We start from the raw sequence: 22,356 nt of genomic DNA on the forward strand, positions 1-22,356 counted from the left end.
GTTCCCTTCGTTCTATGCCCTGCCGTGCGGCTATATAACCATTTACGACCACATATGGGGTGTTTCTGCAAACTACAGAATCGGGGCAATAAATATTTAGTTTTGTTTGGCTGTTAACCCTTGCTTTATTACCGGCAAAATGGATTCAAATTGAAATTTTGCCCAAAAATGGGTGTTTTGGCACAGTTTTTATTTTATATTTTTAACACCGTTCATCCGAGGCGTTTGGTCAAAAGTTATTTTTATAGCGACGACTTTTACGCACGCGACGATGCCCAATATGTATGGCTCTCAGACTTTGGAGACACTAAGCAGGCATCCTAAAACTGCGGCCCTCCAGATATTGTAAAACTACAATTCCCACCATGCCCTGCTGATGGCTGTAGGTTGTCTGGGCATGCTGGGAGTTATAGTTTTACAACATCTGGAGGGCCGCAGCTTGAGGATGCCTGCTCTAAAACTAATATTTTTTGGGGAAAGAAAAATTGTTTCCGTGTCTCCAAAGTCTGAGAGCCATAGTGTTTTATGTTCTCTAGTGGACTGTTGAGGATTATAAAAATTTAGTACTCCATGGAAGTGTGATACTCCCTGAAGCAATCGATAACACAGAGGCCCGGATGATCGGGGCAAGTGTCACATTGAGTAGTGGTGTCCTTCCGTATCCCCCTCTTGTGACACACTCTGCACTTTTTTTGGGTTCGTCCCTTCTTTCCAGTATGGGGGACCACACCTGGAAAGTGTTGGCCAGGAACGATCCTGGCGCCTCCAGTTCCCGAGGTACTCCGGCCTGCTCTTTCCCGGTCCGAAAAGATCAGGTCCTTGAGGACTGCCTCATAGAACTGGAGGAATGTCCCTGTGCTGCCAGCGCTTCGGGATAGTACAAAAGAGTTGTACATGGCAACCTGTACCAAGTAGACCGCAACTTTTTTGTACCATGCCCGGGTTTTGCGCATGGCATTATATGGCGTGAGGACTTGATCAGAGAGATCAACTCCTCCCATATACCGATTGTAGTCGACGATACAATCTGGCTTGAGGACCGTTGCCGCGGTACCTCGCACAGGGACAGGGGTGGTGCCGTTACCGTGGATTGTGGACAGTACAAGGACATCCCTCTTGTCCTTATACCTGACCAGCAACAGGTTTCCACTGGTAAGGGCACGGGTCTCACCCCTGGGGATAGGTACCTGGAGGGGGTAGGCAGGGAGGCCGCGTTGATTTTTCCGCACGGTCCCACAAGCGAACGTGGATCTGGCGGCAAGGGACCTGAACAAGGGAATGCTGGTATAAAAGTTATCCACGTACAAGTGGTAACCATTATCCAGCAGTGGGTACATAAGGTCCCACACGAGTTTCCCGCTAACACCCAGAGTGGGGGGACATTCTGGGGGTTCAATACGGGAATCTCGCCCCTCGTACACACGAAATTTGTAAGTGTACCCTGAGGCACTCTCACAAATTTTGTATAGCTTCACGCCATACCTCGCCCGCTTTGTGGGAATGTATTGGCGGAAACTGAGTCTCCCCTTGAACGCAACGAGAGACTCATCAACCGCGACCTCCCTTCCAGGTACGTAGGCCTGCTGAAATGTGGCCCCAAAGTGATCGATGACCGGCCGTATCTTATACAGCCGGTCATAGGCAGGATCACCTCAGGGTGGACATGCTGCATTATCGGAATAATGCAGACATTTCCGGATGGCCTCAAACCGGTGACGTATCATGACCATACTGTACAGTGGGGTCTGGTATAGGACGTCCCCACTCCAGTATTGCCTGACACTGGGTTTTTGGACTAGACCCATATGCAGCACGAGGCCCCAAAATGTCCTCATCTCGGCTGCACTGACCGGCGTCCAGCCACCGGGTCTAGCCAAAACTGAGCCTGGGTTTTGAGCGACGAACTGTTGGGCGTACAGATTCGTCTGCTCCACCATCAGATTCACCAGTGGGTTACTGAAAAAAAAACTAAAATAGTCTATTTCAGTAAACCCCACTGTGGGAATCTGGATTCCAGGATTGCCAGCAAAATCCGGAATCTCAGGCTCAAAGTCCACTGGGGGACACCAGCTAAGTTCATCGGCAGGGGGCTCCGGTGGACTTATTTGGTGGGCCGGGAAACCAGTACGAACCCCAGGGCGGCTCGTACTAGGGTGGGCCACAGGATCCCTAGCATGTGGGGCCCCTGGCTCCGCCTGGCGGCGTCTCCGCCGCCTTGGTGGCTCATCGTCATCAGATGATGATGAGGAGGATGCGGATGATAAAAGGAATGTGGGGTCATCCTCATCCTCACTGGGGCTCTGAGTCGGAGGCAATCTGGGCGTATGCCTCCTCGGCCGAGAACATCCGGCGGGCCATGGGTGTGTGTGCGTGTAGGTGTGCGTGTGTGGCAAACTTTATTATATGTGCGTGTGTGTGGGGGCAACGGGTGTTCGCGTACTAAAAAGTCCAGGCAAAAAAATGGGCAAGTGTTAGAAAAAAAAAAAGTTAAAACTTGCTGATCAGCGGTACAACGCTGATCAGCGGTCGGTGGGGTGGTGGGGCGGGCGATGCGCTAACAGTGGACGGACGCTAAAAAGTGCCGGCCAGTCAGCGCACGCAGAAAAAAAAAAAGTGGTGGTGAGGGGGGGAGGCTGGTGGGGGGGGGCAGGTGGGTAGGGGGGGCTGGTGGGGGGGGCAAGTGGCAGGAGGGGTCTGGGTTAGGGTTAGATGGAAGTTTGGAAGTTTGGAATAAAAGTACTTTTTTTTTTTTTTCTAACTTACTTTTCCCTTCTTTCCCTGCCTAACGGTGCCTCTCCCTCACTGACCCTAACCTACCTGGGTGGCGATGGGTGCAGGAGGGTGATGGATTCCGATTAGGGGGACACAGGAGCTGGTGCTGGACGATGCTGCACGGTCAGGGTGCTGGACAGGAAGAGGAGGGGAGAGAGGAGCGCAGGAAGTTTGAATCTCGCGCCTCTCTCCCCTGCACCAATCAGCACCCTGGACAGCGGCATTCAGCACCAGGGCCAGCACCGCCTCTCCAAATCCTCGGACTGCGATAGGTGGTGTATAATTACGCCACCGATCGCAGTCTTTTTCCGGTTCATCGGGTCACAGGACACCCGAATGGACCGGAAACGCAGAAAACCGCAGGTCTGAATTGACCTGCAGTTTTCTGCGATCGCCGATACGGGGGGGTCAAATGACCCCCCCCCTGCATTGTTACGGGATGCCGGCTGAATGATTTCAGCCGAAATCCCGTTCCGATTAACTCCTGCGGCGCCGGAGTTCCGATTTTAAGTCAGGACGTACCGGTACGTCCTCGGTCCTTAAGGACTCGGGAAATAGGGCGTACCGGTACGTCCTAGGTCCTTAAGGGGTTAATTCCACCCTCAGTTGATGCATCTTCACAGATAACCGCGTCTGTGGTTGGAACTTCACTAGTAAAATTATACATGAATCTACCTGACACTAGTCTGTGAAAGACCTTCCCCATATGGACAATATTTCATATTTTCTCTTTCTCTTTACTGAGTAAAATACGCTTAGTCTCTCTTTATATTTTCCTGCTCACATTCTGCATATAAAGTAAACCATATTGTCTGCAGATCTAACTGTTCACTAGGCATAAATGTAAATTGTAGGCTACTCTTATCAGCAATAGAATGTATTATTTTCATACTCACAACCTCAGTAGATTCAAGGCTGGGCTTCTGTCATAAGCACGTCTTGGTACGTCTGGCACTTGTTGTCCTCCTTCAGAAGATTAGATTCTCTGACTTATTAAAGCTTGATGATTCTTTTTGAGTTCACTCTTTCCCCTCTTCAACATTTATATAGTGGTATGGTAGTTCGCCAATTGTAATATATCTCCAAATGTAATATAAATATTTATGAAAAATATCGAACTAATTTGGTAATCCTTTCCAAATATAGTGTATGAGTTATTTTGAAGTAAAGAACATGGAGGACTCATCACCAGGATTCAACAAGAGTTATAAAAAAAAAAATGAATAATGCGATTTATTTTCAGTCTTTATAAAAGTTGATTACTTACAAAAATGGTTTAGGAAAAGTCTTAGTCTATTGTCTATGCGTGAATATGAATATCCGTAAAGTATCCTTTCTGAAGGGGAGGAATTCCTTCTCAGGCTCCATGTGTGTCTTCTATCTTCTTCAGCAGCAAAAATAACCCCCAACAGAGTGAGAGTAAAAAGACGACCCCCTTGTCTGTCTCTGTCAGTCATTTATACCATAGATACGGGCGTGTCTAATGGATGGGCTTATACATATATGGAGACTTCAAATATAGGTCTTGACGTTCTCATACAGACCTCCCATCACCCTTGTGTATCACTATAGATGGTGTCAGTGTGTAGTGTAATACATCCTTTTATATTAAATGTCAATTAATAACTCACATTATTTAACACAGACCGCCCCCTCCCTCCACACAGACCGCCCTCTCCCTCCACACAGATCGCCCCCTCCCTCTACACAGACCGCTCCCTCTACACAGACCGCCCCCTCCCTCCACACAGACCGCCCTCTCCCTCCACACAGACCGCCCCCTCCCTCCACACAGACCGCCCCCTCCCTCCACACAGACCGCCCCCTCCCTCCACACAGACCGCCCTCTCCCTCCACACAGACCGCCCCCTCCCTCCACACAGACCGCCCCCTCCCTCCACACAGACCGCCCCCTCCCTCCACACAGACCGCCCCCTCCCTCCACACAGACCGCCCCCTCCCTCCACACAGACCGCCCCCTCCCTCCACACAGACCGCCCCCTCCCTCCACACAGACCGCCCCCTCCCTCCACACAGACCGCCCTCTCCCTCCACACAGACCGCCCCCTCCCTCCACACAGACCGCCCCCTCCCTCCACACAGACCGCCCCCTCCCTCCACACAGACCGCCCTCTCCCTCCACACAGACCGCCCCCTCCCTCCACACAGACCGCCCCCTCCCTCCACACAGACCGCCCTCTCCCTCCACACAGATCGCCCCCTCCCTCCACACAGACCGCCCCCTCCCTCCACACAGACCGCCCCCTCCCTCCACACAGACCGCCCCCTCCCTCCACACAGACCGCTCCCTCCCTCCACACAGACCGCCCCCTCCCTCCACACAGACCGCCCTCTCCCTCCACACAGACCGCTCCCTCCCTCCACACAGACCGCCCCCTCCCTCCACACAGACCGCCCCCTCTCTCCACACAGACCGCCCCCTCCCTCCACACAGACCGCCCCCTCCCTCCACACAGACCGCCCCCTCCCTCCACACAGACCGCCCTCTCCCTCCACACAGATCGCCCCCTCCCTCCACACAGACCGCCCCCTCCCTCCACACAGACCGCCCCCTCCCTCCACACAGACCGCCCCCTCCCTCCACACAGACCGCCCTCTCCCTCCACACAGATCGCCCCCTCCCTCCACACAGACCGCCCCCTCCCTCCACACAGACCGCCCCCTCCCTCCACACAGACCGCCCCCTCCCTCCACACAGACCGCCCCCTCCCTCCACACAGACCGCTCCCTCCCTCCACACAGACCGCCCCCTCCCTCCACACAGACCGCCCTCTCCCTCCACACAGACCGCTCCCTCCCTCCACACAGACCGCCCCCTCCCTCCACACAGACCGCCCCCTCTCTCCACACAGACCGCCCCCTCCCTCTACACAGACCGCTCCCTCCCTCCACACAGACCGCTCCCTCCCTCTACACAGACCGCCCCCTCTCTCCACACAGACCGCCCCCTCCCTCTACACAGACCGCCCCCTCCCTTTACACAGACCGCCCCCTCCCTCCACACAGACCGCCCCCTCCCTCCACACAGACCGCCCCCTCCCTCCACACAGACCGCCCCCTCCCTCTACACAGACTGCCCCCTCCCTCTACACAGACCGCCCCCTCCCTCCACACAGACCACTCAGGAAGCTGAAAAATATCCAGTTCTCTCCTGCACTGATCATAGAGATGATATTTATATAATTTGGAAGAAAGTCTCTCTCTATTCCTGTGAGATACAGACATATATTGAACTAGAGGATGCACAGTCTGTCTGCAGTGTGTTAGTGGGGGCTGCTGATGGATGGTACAGGTCACATGACTCTCCAATAATGCTGGACTGCAAGTAAGTGATCATTAGAGTAAACACTGATGTATACACAGGAATAGGTGGGTAGCTGCTGCAAAAGTAAGGAATCAAAGATGTTTGGGCAGCAAACTTTGCAGAGGTAAGTCATGGTCAGGAGAAGTCATCATGGCGGCCCAGGACAGATGGAGAAGAAAAGGGAAAGTGAATGACTCCAGTCAGACATCACCTGTGAATCACCGGATGTTACTGTACTGTAATCCCTTGAACATTCTGCCGGGGTGTCTTCATGTCATTGCGTAGCACCTTGAACATGGAGCCTAGAAACCTTGCAGTAACTCGCCACCGCCAACATTTACATATACATGCCCAAAATATTGTGCAGACCGGACATCCGACTCATTTGGACGACATCCCTGTGACTTGGTTAATAGTTAGCTCCCTCTTATATTTGCGCCCACACCTTGTTATAAACTTATTTTCTCAAATTCAGTGTAAGGAGCAGCTTCTGAACATGGCTGGAGTGAGCAAATGTATGAAGTACAGTATGTTCCTATTTAACTTCATATTCTGGGTAAGTGACCATTTACAGGTGGAGCAGACCTTGTCAATGTGTGTGATGTACTGTGCACTTCCACCGAGCCTCTGCCGCCCCATGTTAGGTGGATGACTTATGACCCGCTGAGAATTAAGGATCCTCTTCCTGTTGCAGCCAGTTTTTGTTTCCCCACCTTCAAGGGTGATAACTTGGTGTTGCTGTTGATAGAAACATAGAATGTGTCGGCAGATAAGAACCATTTGGCCCATCTAGTCTGCCCAATATACTGAATACTATGGATAGCCCCCGGCCCTATCTTATATGAAGGATGGACTTATGCCTATCCCATGCATGCTTAAACTCCTTCACTGTATGCAGCCAGCCAGAACCGCAGGGGCTACACGTGAGGTGCACGGTGGGCCGATGAGGGGCCAGTAATAATACAGTTCATCGGTTTACTCACGGTTAGCAGAAAGCCTCCCTGGGCCGGCAGCACAGTGATGAGGAAGACAACACGAAATCCTCCGGGGCACGCTCTGTGGTAGGAAAGCATCAGCCAAGATGGTGGTTGAGGTGCCCTTGATGGCAGTGGTGTTTAGGGTGTTTGTGGCGGCTGGGTCCCTTGGTGGTATTTGTCGTGACGCCAGTACCGTTAATGGTGGTACGACCAATTGTAGTGACGTTGAAGAATGAAGTAGACAGTGGTAGGATACAACTCACAACTTTTACTGATGTTGGTTCCAGTTGCGGCATTTACATCCAGACAGAATACAGTCCTTTGCAATTTAGAGGAATTCTGTTGATCCACTGTTAATAGGTTTGGCTGGGTTTAGCTTGGCTTGAAGGTCCTGTATAAGGATTTCTGGTAGGTGACTCTGCTTCAGGTCCCTAGTAAACCAGAGTAATTTGGTGAGGTTGCCTGTGGCTGAAGTATCCTTCACCTGGGTTCCCAAAGGTCTTTGATGCCTGGATAGTGGCTTTTATCCTTTGGATTTTAGTCTTTCCTTTCTTTTGTCCCTTCCAGGACTAGACTTTTTGCTGAGCAGAAGTGCTAGATCTGCACTCTCTCAAAACGAACTACAGTCGTGGCCAAAAGTTTTGAGAATGACACAAATATTAGTTTTCACAAAGTTTGCTGCTAAACTGCTGTTAGATCTTTGTTTCAGTTGTTTCTGTGATGTAGTGAAATATAATTACACGCACTTCATACGTTTCAAAGGCTTTTATCGACAATTACATGACATTTATGCAAAGAGTCAGTATTTGCAGTGTTGGCCCTTCTTTTTCAGGACCTCTGCAATCCGACTGCGCATGCTCTCAATCACCTTCTGGGCCAATTCCTGACTGATACAACCTATTCTTTCATAATCACTTCTTGGAGTTTGTCAGAATTAGTGGGTTTTTGTTTGTCCAGCCGCCTCTTGAGGATTGACCACAAGTTCTCAATGGGATTAAGATCTGGGGAGTTTCCAGGCCATGGACCCAAAATGTCAACGTTTTGGTCCCCGAGCCACTTAGTTATCACTTTTGCCTTATGGCACGGTGCTCCATCGTGCTGGAAAATGCATTGTTCTTCACCAAACTGTTGCTGGATTGTTGGAAGAAGTTGCTGTTGGAGGGTTTTTTGGTGCCATTCTTTATTCATGGCTGTGTTTTTGGGCAAAATTGTGAGTGAGCCCACTCCCTTGGATGAGAAGCCACCCCACACATGAATGGTCTCAGGATGCTTTTCTGTTGGCATGACACAGGACTGATGGTAGCGCTCACCTTTTCTTCTCCGGACAAGCCTTTTTCCAGATGCCCCAAACAATCGGAAAGAGGCTTCATCGGAGAATATGACTTTGCCCCAGTCCTCAGCAGTCCATTCACCAGACTTTCTGCAGAAGATCAATCTGTTCCTGATGTTTTTTTTGGAGAGAAGTGGCTTCTTTGCTGCCCTTCTTGACACCAGGCCATCTTCCAAAAGTCTTGGCCTCACTGTGCGTGCAGATGCGCTCACACCTGCCTGCTGCCATTCCTGAGCAAGCTCTGCACTGGTGGCACTCCGATCCCGCAGCTGAATCCTCTTTAGGAGACGATCCTGGAGCTTGCTGGACTTTCTTGGGCGCCCTGAAGCCTTCCTAAGAATTGAACCTCTTTCCTTGAAGTTCTTGATGATCCTATAAATGGTTGATTGAGGTGCAATCTTAGTAGCCACAATATCCTTGCCTGTGAAGCCATTTTTATGCAACGCAATGATGGCTGCACGCGTTTCTTTGCAGGTCACCATGGTTAACAATGGAAGAACAATGATTTCAAGCATTACCCTCCTTTTAACATGTCAAGTCTGCCATTTTAACCCAATCAGCCTGACATAATGATCTCCAGCCTTGTGCTCGTCAACATTCTCACCTGAGTTAACAAGACGATTACTGAAATGATCTCAGCAGGTCCTTTAATGACAGCAATGAAATGCAGTGGAAAGGTTTTTTTGGGATTAAGTTAATTTTCATGGCAAAGAAGGACTATGCAATTCATCTGATCACTCTTCATAACATTCTGGAGTAGATGCAAATTGCTATTATAAAAACTTAAGCAGCAACTTTTCCAATTTCCAATATTTATGTAATTCTCAAAACTTTTCGCCACGACTGTACAGACTAACTGATTCCTTTTTTTACACTAGGCCTGACCTAAGTATTTATATGACCTAAGTGCTATCCCCATCTAGTGGTGGGATGTATAAATTGCACCAGACCAGCCTATGAACTGGGATACAACAGGTGTTGCAATACAAAATGACATGCAGTAGGATAATGCCGTTTCACAGTAATTTTGCAGTTCCCACGTGTCCTGAGTGGGACGCTGCATGTATTTGCAGCTACCACTTCTGCAGGAAGGCTATTCCATGCATCCACTACTCTCTCAGTAAAGTAATACTTCCTGATATTACTTTTAAACCTTTGCCCCTCTGATTTAACACTATGTCCTCTTGTAGCAGTTTTTCTTCTTTTAAATCTTCCCTCCTCTTTCACCTTGTTGATTCCCTTTATGTATTTAGCAGTTTCTCTCATCTCCCCTCGGTCTCGTCTTTCTTCCAAGCTATACATGTTAAGGTCCTTTAATCTTTCCTGGTAAGTTTTATCCTGCAATCCATGGACCGGTTTAGTGTCTCTTCTCTGAACTCTCTCCAAAGTATCGATATCCTTCTGGAGATATGGTCTCCAGTACTGAGCACAATACTCCAGATGAGGTCTCACTAGTGCTCTGTAGAGCGGCATGAGCGCCCCCTCTGTCTACTGGTAATGCCTCTCCCTATACACCCCAGCATTCTGCTAGCATCTCCTGCTGCTCTATGACATGGTCTGCCTACCTTTAAGTCTTCTGAAATAATGACCCCTAAACCCCTTTCCTCAGATACTGAGGTTAGGACTGTGTCACTGATTGTATATTCTGCTCTTGGGTTTTTACGCCCCGTATGCAGCTATAGGAGGCTTTTTGCAGTAAGAGTTGTATCTTTTAATAGCAGCATTTAAAGGGAACCTGTCACCGGGATTTTGTGTATAGAGCTGAGGACATGGGCTGCTAGATGGCCGCTAGCACATCCGCAATATCCAGTCCCCATAGCTCTGTGTGCTTTCATTGTGTAAAAAAAAACTATTTGATACATATGCAAATGTATCTCATCTCAGGTTAATTTGCATATGTATCAAATCTTTGCTTTTATTGTGTAAAAAACAAACAAACACAGAGCTATGGGGACTGGATATTGCGGATGTGCTAGCGGCCATCTAGCAACCCATGTCCTCAGCTCTTTACACAAAATCCCGGTGACAGGTTCCCTTTAATGATGAATTGCAAAACTTAAAAAAAAAAAGGCAGTTAGATATAAAGACTGTTCCGCCGCTTTTTTGGGGGGGTTTTCTTTTTACTGATTTCACTGCAGTAAAAACAACTTAATAGCCGTGTTCTGCGGCTCAGTACGATTACGCTGATACCAACTTTATATTGTTTTTATTTTTTTATACAGTAAATGGGAGTTCTTTTTTTTTTTTTTTACAGTGTATGCTGTTTTATCATGTTAAAAATTGTATTTCTAAAGCCCGCTCCAAAAACTCCGCTGTGACATATATGTTCGTCACATGTCGGGAAGGTTTTAATATAAGGCCCAGGGACCGCTCAGCATGCGGATGATTTACTATTTGATGTAATTTTTGCTTGGCAGGTCTGCGGTTGTGTTATTTTGGGAGTCTCCATATGGCTTCGAGTCAGTGCAGAAAATAAGCAGGTGAGTACGGCCAATATATGCAATGTAATAATGTAATGTAATAATATATGTAATGTAATAATATATGCAATGTAATAATGTAATGTAATAATATATGTAATGCTATATGTGAGCCTCTCTACAACCACCTGTGTCCAAACCAATCTGAACCAAAATCTCAATGATTTGATAAGATGTGAAATAAAGCAGCGTAAACGTGGAGAAGGCACATACAGGCAGTTCTCATCAGTGACCTTATTAGACACAGGGAATGATGACACCTGCTTGTCTATTAGCCCTGGGCTACACAGATATTTCTTATAACAGACATTTCAGGGAGGGCGACTGCTCTTCTGTGAATCCAGTCTGCTCTTATTGTAGGCATTGACGTTCCTTTTCTTCTCCATCCATCCCAGACCACCATGATGATTTCTCTGCTGAGTTTACTTCTGGCTCCTCACTTCTGCAGCCTCAGCCTGTATAGTATCACAAAACAAATAGACCCCAGACCTGATTCCTAAAGAAATACAGACACAGGAATAAACACAAACCCCTCTAAGCAAATATAGGCCAAATAATAATCACGGATCTCTGACCAAACCTCTGAAACTATACATTACAGACTACTCCATAAGACCCCTAAATACTGTAGTTACAGATCTAGGACCAGTCTCCTTATACAGACCCCAGACCAGACACCCTAAATACAGGCCTCAGACCCTACAGAGACACACTCCTCCTCTGCTGCTCAGGACCTGCTGCTGAGGTGACCTTTTCTGTGCAGGTCCTTTTTAACAGTCACATATCTGCGCATGCGTCTTCTGCATATCCTGCACTTTTTTGCCATGGGTAATTGTGCAAAGCAGTTTTGTGATGGATTTTGCCAGAATTTGTAGAGATTTCTGCGCACTTTGGGCAGCCTTGGGCCCCGAGTGCTGACCAAATTGCCAGCTCTGCTGCTAATTGTTCTGGGTCAGACTGTTGTTTTCTGCTTTATGGTAAATGTAGTAAAGTTTCCGGAAAACCTCCTTTCTTATTTTCTCCTAGAAACTGAGATAAGTTATGTGTTCTCTGCAGTCGATGTTATGATAGCAGCGGGAGCCATAATTATGGTGCTTGGATTTCTGGGATGCTGCGGAGCCGTAAAGGAGTGTCCTTGTCTCCTTCTTCTGGTACGTGTTTCCTTATATACAGTCTGGAGCCGCACGAACCTTCAGGAACCGGGAGAGAGGGGGGGGGGTCATTATCTTATACGAATCGATCAAATACAATTCTCTGTGTGCAGACAAAACGCCTACAAGGAGGAGAACTCCGCTCCTGTCCCTCAGAATCTTCCTTCATTGTAATCTTTACTTCGTATCAATAAAAGAACCATAAAAACTATAAGAGGGTGCGCCGAAACCCTGAGCACAGAGGCTCGCTATTCACAAAGCATCCCGGGACTCGGCGCACAAATCCCAGGAACTTTGGGGTTGATTCCTACCCTGGGAAATGTTTCCAAAGCATTCATCATCTGATCTTTAATCTTTTTTTATTTTAATGAGATCAGGCGGGAAGGTAGCGCTTCAGCGTCGGCCCCTCCAGTCCGACCACCAAGAAAGGCGATCTCTGAAGCAGTAGAGTAAGGACTGTAACATGGCTCCCACATGTGCCTCCGTAGCCTCTGATCTGGCGGTGTATGGTACTAGGACTGCTCAGGTGCATGAATAGACGCCCTAATACAATGCGGTATTTCACCATTATAATGGGCCTGTTTTATACTGAGAATTTTGCAGGCAATTAATCCAGATCCCTAAGAATGACTCTGACTCTATAGACCGGACCAGACCCTAAACAATCTGTCATCTAGAATAAATTGTGGAAAGAGCTGAACTTTCCCCAGACCAAAAAAAAGAGTTTTACGTGGCATTCTTTATGGCGCTGCCTCTACCCCGTCCGCTTTATTACATAGGACACTTGAACCAGGAGTAGAGCTGATGCGGAGGGCCGGGGTCGTCCATACCTGCAGGCTGTCTACTGGTTTGTTTTTTTTTCTTTTAAACCTCTTTTTATTGAAGTGGAAGATTACATACAGTACAAATATTAGTACCATACAGAAAATAATTACATTTTCGCTTGATAATACATATCATTGATCATCACTCAAGTCCATCTTTCCACATCATTTTTAATTTTTCCCTGCCCTCCCCTCAACAATCCATCGCCCCCCCCCCAACCAGGAACCCTGATTTGAGACACTAATGCTTTCTGTTTGCTTTACATGTGTATCGGAAGCTCCCTCCATCCAAATTATGTTTCCAATTTCCCTAGTCTATTAGCCAGTTGCTCTTCCAGGTACCATTTCGTCAACCTGAACGGGTCCATAAGTCTCGCTACATGACAGCAGCTTCTCGGCAAAGGTCCTCCATTTTTTGATAAACTTCTTGACCAAACGCTCCTTGTCCTGTTCTACCTCAAGCCTCTCCAAATAAAGGACCGCTTTCATCATACCCATCACCTCTTCCCGAGACGGCACTTCCCCTTCCAACCAATGCCTTAAAAGGGCTTTCTTTACAGCCATCAACATAAGATGTACCCCTCCTTTGGTGACTACTGTACCCATTTCCTCATCCTGATTTATGGGTATATAGTGAAAAATGCACTGTTGGGGTGATAATCCCACCGTTTCCCCCCAAACTTCTTTTATTGTATCTACAGATTTTTGCCACAAGGGGTTCACTTTCGGGCATTCCCATATAGCATGCAAAAGCCCAGCTCTTGGGAGATTGCACTTGGGGCATTTCCGCAGGTAATGGGCAGGAGCGTCTCGATATGACAAATTAAAGGCATACGTCGCCCTATGCATAAGTCTTAGTTGCGATTCTCTCCACTGTTCATTATATGTGGCCCGCCTTACCAAGTCAAGACCCACTCTCATTTTTTTTGCAATGTTTTGGTCCTGCAGCTCTCTTTCCCAGGGCTTGTATGCCCCTTTCACCAAACCTATTGTTTGGATATTATGAATCCTATTGTGCAGATCTGACAAAGACATGCAGGAACCACTTCTGCCTAGCAAAGCTGTGAACCATGCCAGATTCTCCAAGTCTCCTGAAGAGCTCGCCTGTGCTTTACAATAACTCTTGATCTGCTGGTAAGGGAGATAGTGTGCGTCTCGCATGTCATATTTCTGTTTGAACTGTTCCCATGATTGCCATTGGACCGTGTTATCCAGCAGTAGATCACTAAGTCTGGTGATGTTTTTGTCCCTCCATCCCTGAAATAAGATATTCTCCCTACCTTGGGGAAAAGCCGGGAGTGTCCACAGCGGCATGCTAGGAGAAATGTAGTAAGGGAGCCCATAGATCTTTCTGATAGCCTTCCATGCCACTATAGTGTCTTTTAACAAGACGGCCTGTCTAGTTGACGCTGGGATGTCCCTTAGCCTGGAATGTAGTAGGGCCTCTAAATTCTCCCTCAAGCAAAGTCGCTGAGTAGAATCCGGTATTCCATACCCAGTCCCGTGCGTGTCTAAATAACGCCGCTAGATTATAATGACGGATATTGGGAAGTTGTAGCCCCCCCTCGTACTTTAACATTGTCAGCTTGGCATAAGCAATACGCGGTCGTTTAGTTTTCCATAGGAAGCGATTAAACGCTCGTTGCATCCTCACCACATCTGCATGTCTCAGCAACAAAGGAATCATTTGAAATGGGTACAGTAGTTTCGGGAAACTCATCATTTTGACTAAGTGGGCTCTACCACACAGGGATAAGGGCAACTCCTTCCATTTTTCCCACTCAGATTCTATCTTTGAGAAAAGAGGGGGATAATTTAGTGTATACAGCGAGCTCGGGGTGCGACCTATCTTAATGCCCAGGTAAGTTATGTAATCTTTCCGAACCTCAACCCCATTCATCGTACGGGCCCCTGGCTGCGGTTTTCGCCCTAGAGACAATAGTTGACTTTTATCCACATTGATCCTATAACCTGTCACCTTCCCATAATCACTTAGCGCCTCCAACACCTTCCCCAGCTGGGCTTCTGGAGCCCCCAGATACAGGAGGATATCATCCGCAAAACAACTAACTTTTAGTTCGTTACTCCCTATTTTAATCCCCTCAAATACCTTAGAATGAATAAGCCCCCTTGCCAAGGGTTCCATTGCCAGGTTGAAGAGTAACGGGGACAAAGGGCAACCTTGCCGCGTTCCCTTGCCCAGTACAATAGGCTTGGATAGAAAGCCTGGTACACCTGTGTACTGTTTTATAGGGGATTGTGTTTATCTAGGAGTCTAGTGGTACCAGGTGTTTCGTGGTATGGGCATCTGTTCCTGTTTGTGGACATAGTCCCTAATTATTTCATTGCGACTTTGCCGCTGACTATTTCAGCCAGATGCGCTGTGGCCTCACTGGGTATAAACACTGGGCATTTGCTGCCATGGGTTTTCATTGCCAGCATTTCAGATGCAACAAATGAATTCATTCCACCATGGATTTTACCCTTTGCAATCTAAAGCAAAATCCACATGTAACACAGCAGAACAGGAAAATCCTGCAGCAGAGACTCTGCTTTGTTATAACGCCATTCTCCTGGTTGCTCACATTAAGTTGCTTTGTCCTCCCTTTGTGTCTCTTTTCAGTTCTTCATTGGGTTGCTTTTGATCCTGGCATTGCAGGTAACCGCAGGGATTCTAGCGGCACTAGATAAGCCGCAGGTAAGTTGAGCACTTGCATGTAGCCGCCTGATGCCAGGTCTAAATGAAAGTCACATTATTGACCGAACATTTTCTTTCTTCTCCCTTGCAAGTCGGAAGAAAAAGTGAAAGAAATGTTGCAGAAGGTTATTCCATTAAATACGAAACCTGACCTCGTCCAGCATATGGTAGAAATGATCCAAAAAGAGGTAAGTCCGCGGGGGCATTCGTAGGTTCTTCTGACGGCGGCCATGCTGAATGTTAGTATCTAGGGTTTCCGTACATTATCAGTGGCCTGGTAGGATGTTAACCCCTCACTATGGGGGGGAACATACTGTACCCCATTGAGTCAGGACAAGGGGTGAATCCAGGCAGATGTAGACATTGTAACTTCACACTTACTTATTAGATACATTGTAGCAGCAAACCATTAAAGGGTCCGGTTGGGGCGTTATCGGGTGCAGGGAACGCTCGCCATTTGCCACTAATTACACTTCTCATATCTGCAGGTTGTAAATGGCGCGCTCTGCCTGCAGCCGCTTGTGTGATGACCCCCTTCTATTGAGGGTTATGTGCGAATGCTCACTACATCTCTATACCAAGCTGCACCCATTCATTACCTTAGACGCCAGAGCTTTAGAGATCGATCAGTCACGACCATTGCCTAGAAATGAACCATTCATCGCAAGCTTACGCTTTTCTCCTCCTTTTGCACCGCGCTCTCCTCCATTCTCTGATCGATCCGGATCTTTTTACAAGTTCACTGTTTTTATTGACAGGAAATGTAGGGAAATGTATTTGTCTCTTAGAACAAGTGCTGCGGAATTGTTAGTGGCGCCAGTGACTGGGGAAACCGACCGCCAGAATCCTGTTCCTGCTCTTCACCATCTAAATGTGGTAATGGTTACTATGAGCAGGTATGTAGCGTATCCCCCATCTACAGGCCGGGGGGTAATATCTGACCAGTAAGGGTCCAACTGCTGGTATCTCCACCCGCCAGGAGAATGTGGGCCCTGATGACTGGAGATAGGTGAGCACCGTAGTGTCCATAGAGAATGAATGGAGTGGCACAGGACCACTTGTGATTGGGGGGTTCCTGACAGTGGGACCCCCATTGATCAGATGATTATCCCCTCCCATGCTGAGAGCTGCTGGTGGAGGCTACGTGCAGGGGCATATGGTACAAAGGTGTAACTGTAATGTGGCAAAAAACGGTGCAACACTAATAGAGTGGAATGAGGGCTCGTTCAGAGGAGCGTGTGCGAGCGCGACCCTCCGTTCTGGACACTGCTCAGGGCAGAATACTGATTTATAATGCTGTGCCGGGGAGTCCTCTCCTGCATAACAGAAACCGGACGGATCCGTTTTGCAGCTCGTAGACTTCTATTATGACGGAATACCTCTAAAGGCATTCCGCTATGTATTCCATCATAGAATTGAGTTATGCTCCGTGATGACGGAATCCATAATTCAATTCTGCTTTTACCACCAAATGAAGCGTGAACGAATTTCAGAACATGAAATTCGCTCATCTCTAGTCACTTATCAATAATGGCGTAACTTGCGCCAAAAACATGTTACAAATCAAAAGTGGTGATTTGTTTCACCTCATATCAAAAGGCGCCCGCTGCTTGTAAAATATCAACCTGATCATCTGCTGATTTCTCTTGATTTGCAACCTTTTAACACCAATGGCACTAAAATTAGACTTTTTAAAATTAAAATGCGCCATTTCAGCCACCCCTGCCCAGACCACACTTGCGACTTTTGAAACATATTTGTGACATTTCCAGTGGTAAATTGGGCCTTTTGTCTTAGACTCGGGACGTTTTTGTCATTGTTTTCTTTTTGTCGAATGTTGTTTTGCGGTTTAGCTCATTTATCATCCAGTTTTATCACTTACCGGTCACTTTTTACACAAACCACCGCCACATAAACTGCTTAATTGTCTGTAACAATTGGAGCCATTTCTACCGATAAGAGGATGATAAAAGAGGCGTAATATGCGCCAGTTTGATAGCCCCGCCCACTTTTACATTTATAACTTATTTCTGGAGTCATGCATTCTTTATGGTGAAAATTGTGGAGAAAACAGTTGATCTACAGGTGAAACGCGAAAAATGTGAATATTGTGCGAAGTTCATTTATTTCAGTAATGCAACTTAAAAGGTGAAACTAACATCTGAGACTCATTACAGGCAGAGCGCGATATCTCAGGCCTTTATTTGGTATAATTGGATGATTACGGCTTACAGCTTATGAAACCCCAAAGTCACAGTCTCAGGTCCCCTTTGCTCAGGGGGTACGGATTAATTAGCCGACTAGAGGGGGACACTTTGAGCCCAGAATGTTCAGCCTTTTCACAATATTCTAATTTTAAGTTGCATTACTGAAATAAATGGACTTTTGCACGATATTCACATTTTTCGAGTTTCACCTGTATTTGGTGCAAATTAAAACCCCATTATTTTTGGTGCATTTTACACCATAATTCTGGAGCAACATGCTTTGTATCTGGATCCAAAGGGGGACGTTTACTATGTGTTCTTCTCGTCACTGATGGTTGCTAGAAGATGTTGTTTTTAAATCTTCAGTTTTTTTTTTTTTCAAGCGTGTGAAAATCGCATCAAAACTGATTGCACCCGCGTGGAAAAAACAAACATTGTACGCAATTGTAGACACAACTGACTGAACTTACTTGCAAAATGGTGCAAGTTTCCTGCCAACAGGAGAACCCATGAATGATGTCCAAAAGTAGAAGATGAAACCAAAACTGTGACTCTGACCAAAACTGACTCGAGGATACAGTTGCAAGAAAAAGTATGTGAACCCTTTGGAATGATATGGATTTCTGCACAAATTGGTCATAAAATGTGATCTGACCTTCATCTAAGGCCTCCTGCACACGAACGTATTTTTTTGCGGTCCGCAAAAACGGGTCCCGTTTTTCCGTGATCCGTGACCGTTTTTTCGTCCGTGGGTCTTCCTTGATTTTTGGAGGATCCACGGACATGAAAAAAAAGTCGTTTTGGTGTCCGCCTGGCCGTGCGGAGCCAAACGGATCCGTCCTGAATTACAATGCAAGTCAATGGGGACGGATCCGTTTGACATTGACACAATATGGTGCCATTTCAAACGGATCCGTCCCTTCTGACTTTCAATGTAAAGTCTGGAGTCCCTTTTATACCATCGGATCGGAGTTTTCTCCAATCCGATGGTATATTTTAACTTGAAGCGTCCCCATCACCATGGGAACGCCCCTATGTTAGAATATACTGTCGGATATGAGTTAGATCGTGAAACCTCATTTCCGACAGTATATTCTAACACAGAGGCGTTCCCATGGTGATGGGGACGCTTCTAGTTAGAATATACTACAAACTGTGTACATGATTGCCCCCTGCTGCCTAGCAGCATCTGATCTCTTACAGGGGGCCGTGATCAGCACAATTAACCCCTCAGGTGCCGCACCTGAAGGGGTTAATTGTACTATCATATCCCCCTGTAAGAGATCAGGGCTGCCAGGCAGCAGGGGGCAGACCCCCCCCCCCCCCTCCCCAGTTTGAATATCATTGGTGGCCAGTGCGCCCCCCCCCCCTTCCTCCCTCTATTGTAATAATTCGTTGGTGGCACAGTGTGCGCCCCCCCCCCCCCTTCCTCCCTCTATTGTAATAAATCGTTGGTGGCACAGTGTGCGCCCCCCATCGGCCCCCCCCCTCCCTCTATAGCATTAACAACATTGGTGGCCAGTGTGCGGCCTCCCATCTCCCCCCCCCGATCATTAGTGGCAGCGGGTTACTAGCAATAGTACAATAGTAAAAGATTCATACTTACCTGGGAGCTGCAATGTTCGTGTCCGGCCGGGAGCTCCTCCTACTGGTAAGTATGAATCTTCTACTATTGTACTATTGCTATGTAACCATGGCAACCAGGACTGTAGTAGCGTCCTGGTTGCCATGGTTACCGATCGGAGCCCCAGCGATTAAACTGGGACTCCGATTGGAACTCCACTGCCACCAATGATGATGGGGGGGGGGGGGGAGATGGGAGGCCGCACACTGGCCACCAATGTTGTTAATGCTATAGAGGGAGGGGGGGCCGATGGGGGGGCGCACACTGTGCCACCAACGATTTATTACAATAGAGGGGAGGGGGGGGGGGGTCTGCCCCCTGCTGCCTGGCAGCCCTGATCTCTTACAGGGGGATATGATAGTACAATTAACCCTTTCAGGTGCCGCACCTGAAGGGGTTAATTGTGCTGATCACGGCCCCCCGTAAGAGATCGGGTGCTGCCAGGCAGCAGGGGGCAGTCTTGTACAGTTTGTAGTGTATTCTAACTAGAAGCGTCCCCATCACCATGGGAACGCTTCTGTGCTAGAATATACTGTCGGTTCTGAGTTTTCACGAAGTGAAAACTCAGCTTTGAAAAAGCTTTATGCAGACGGATCTTCGGATCCGTCTGTATAAAAACTAACCTACGGCCACGGATCACGGACACGGATGCCAATCTTGTGTGCATCCGTGTTCTTTCACGGACCCATTGACTTGAATGGGTCCGTGAACCGTTGGCCGTGAAAAAAATAGGACAGGTCATATTTTTTTCACGGCCATGAAACACGGATCACGGATGCGGCTGCAAAACGGTGCATTTTCCGTTTTTTCCACAGACCCATTGAAAGTCAATGGGTCCGCGAAAAAAAACGGAAAACGGCACAACGGCCACGGGTGCACACAACGGTCGTGTGCAGGAGGCCTAAGTCACAACAATAGACAATCACAGTCTGCTTAAACTAATAACACACAAAGAGTTAAATATTACTATGTTTTTATTGAACGCATCATGTAAACATTCACAGTGCAGGTAGAAAAAGTATGTGAACCCTTGGATTTAATAACTGGTTGAACCTCCTTTGGCAGCAATAACTTCCCCCAGACGTTTCCTGTAGTTGCAGATCAGACACAACGGTCAGGAGTAATTCTTCACCATTCCTCTTTACAGAACTGTTTCAGTTCAGCAATATTCTTGGGATGTCTGGTGTGAATCGCTTTCTTGAGGTCATGCCACAGCATCTCCATCGGGTTGAGGTCAGGACTCTGACTGGGCCACTCCAGAAGGCGGATTTTCTTCTGTTTAAGCCATTCTGTTGTTGATTTACTTCTATGCTTTGGGTCGTTGTCCTGTTGCAACACCCATCTTCTGTTGAGCTTCAGCTGGTGGACAGATGGCCTTAAGTTCTAACTGCAAAATGTCTTGTTAAACTTGGGAATTCATATTTCCTTCGATGATAGCAATCCGTCCAGGCCCTGACGCAGCAAAGCAGCCCCAAACCATGATGCCCCCACCACCATACTTCACAGTTGGGATGAGGTTTTGATGTTGGTGTGCTGTGCCTCTTTTTCTCCACACATAGTGTTGTGTGTTTCTTCCAAACAACTTCACTTTGGTTTCATCTGTCCACAGAATATTTTGCCAGTTCTGCTGTGGAACATCCAGGTGCTTCTTGTGCAAACTGTAAACGTGCAGCAATGTTGTTTTGGACAGCAGTGGCTTCCTCTGTGGTATCCTCCCATGAAATCCATTCTTGTTTAGTGTTTTATGTATCGTAGATTCGCTAACAGGGATGTTGGCATATGCCAGAGACTTCTGTAAGTCTTTAGCTGACACTCTAGGATTCTTCTTCACCTCATTGAGCAGTCTGCGCTGTGCTCTTGCAGTCATCTTTACAGGACGGCCACTCCTAGGGAGAGTAGCAGCAGTGCTGAACTTTCTCCATTTATAGACAATTTGTCTTACCGTGGACTGATGAACAGCAAGGCTTTTGGAGATACTTTTATAACCCTTTCCAGCTTTATGCAAGTCAACAATTCTTAATCGTAGGTCTTCTGAGAGCTCTTTTGTGCGAGGCATCATTCACATCAGGCAATGCTTCTTGTGAAAAGCAAACCCAGAACTGGTGTGTGTTTTTTATAGGGCAGGGCAGCTGTAACCAACACCTCCAATCTCATCTCATTGATTGGACTCCAGTTGGCTGACACCTCACTTCAATTAGCTCTTGGAGATGTCATTAGTCTAGGGGTTCACATACTTTTTCCACCTGCACTGTGAATGTTTACATGGTGTGTTCAATAAAAACATGGCAACATTTAACTCTTTGTGTGTTATTAGTTTAAGCAGACTGTGATTGTCTATTGTTGTGACTTAGATGAAGATCAGATCACATTTTATCCATATCATTCCAAAGGGTTCACATACTTTTTCTTGCAACTGTATGTATTTTCCATTATACAGTATATTAACTCTATACATGATTATCATTAACCCCGTAGGGACCATTCATTGGATGCTTTCTTCTCTCCTGCAGACGTGCACTTCATTATTTATCGAAGACTTCACAAAGCCTCATTTAATCATAATCGGGATTGCGTTTGGGCTCCTGGTGGTCGAGGTAAAGGTTCAGGATCTCAAATCTGTGAAATGCCATTAATCTTCTCTTCTGTAAAAAGTACTAAACACATCTCGGTTGACATCACGTTGAAGTTGCTCACTTTTCCTTTTCCTCTCTATCTGGGCCCAGACCACCATGACCACCAGATGAAGATTAAGACAAGAGGCAGAAGCTTCTTCCCAGTTGTAGTAAATGATGGAGTCTTTTCAATGATTTCAGTGACTGGTTTAACATTGTGTCTTTCTTAACAGCTCTGTGGCCTCAGTCTTTCCATGACCTTGTATTGTCAGATAAAGAAGAAATGAGGAGACCTGGATTATCTCAGGCTGGGGCTCGAAGTACAAGAACCTGTGGATTTTGGATATACAGTCGTG

At 47.2% G+C, this 22,356-nt stretch overlaps 1 protein-coding gene across 2 annotated transcripts in view; it reads left to right on the forward strand.

The window, feature by feature from the left end:
• LOC120980829 (tetraspanin-8-like) overlaps nucleotides 1–22,356 on the forward strand; it is a 94,649-nt gene that overhangs the window by 70,563 nt on the left and 1,730 nt on the right. Inside the window, exons 1-8 of one of the 2 annotated variants that reach the window (XM_040410146.1) lie at nucleotides 6,613–6,653; nucleotides 10,822–10,884; nucleotides 11,911–12,035; nucleotides 15,483–15,557; nucleotides 15,650–15,745; nucleotides 16,346–16,453; nucleotides 21,899–21,982; nucleotides 22,234–22,346. In XM_040410146.1, the coding sequence (XP_040266080.1) occupies nucleotides 11,949–12,035; nucleotides 15,483–15,557; nucleotides 15,650–15,745; nucleotides 16,346–16,453; nucleotides 21,899–21,982; nucleotides 22,234–22,287 (504 nt within the window). In that variant the 5' untranslated portion in view covers nucleotides 6,613–6,653; nucleotides 10,822–10,884; nucleotides 11,911–11,948 and the 3' untranslated portion in view covers nucleotides 22,288–22,346. Of the gene's footprint in view, nucleotides 1–6,612; nucleotides 6,654–10,821; nucleotides 10,885–11,910; nucleotides 12,036–15,482; nucleotides 15,558–15,649; nucleotides 15,746–16,345; nucleotides 16,454–21,898; nucleotides 21,983–22,233; nucleotides 22,347–22,356 lie in introns of those variants that run through there. The other variant, XM_040410147.1, reaches the window with a different exon arrangement.

The sequence above is a fragment of the Bufo bufo genome, chromosome 10 (genome assembly GCF_905171765.1).
Source record: "Bufo bufo chromosome 10, aBufBuf1.1, whole genome shotgun sequence".
NCBI lineage: Eukaryota > Metazoa > Chordata > Amphibia > Anura > Bufonidae > Bufo > Bufo bufo.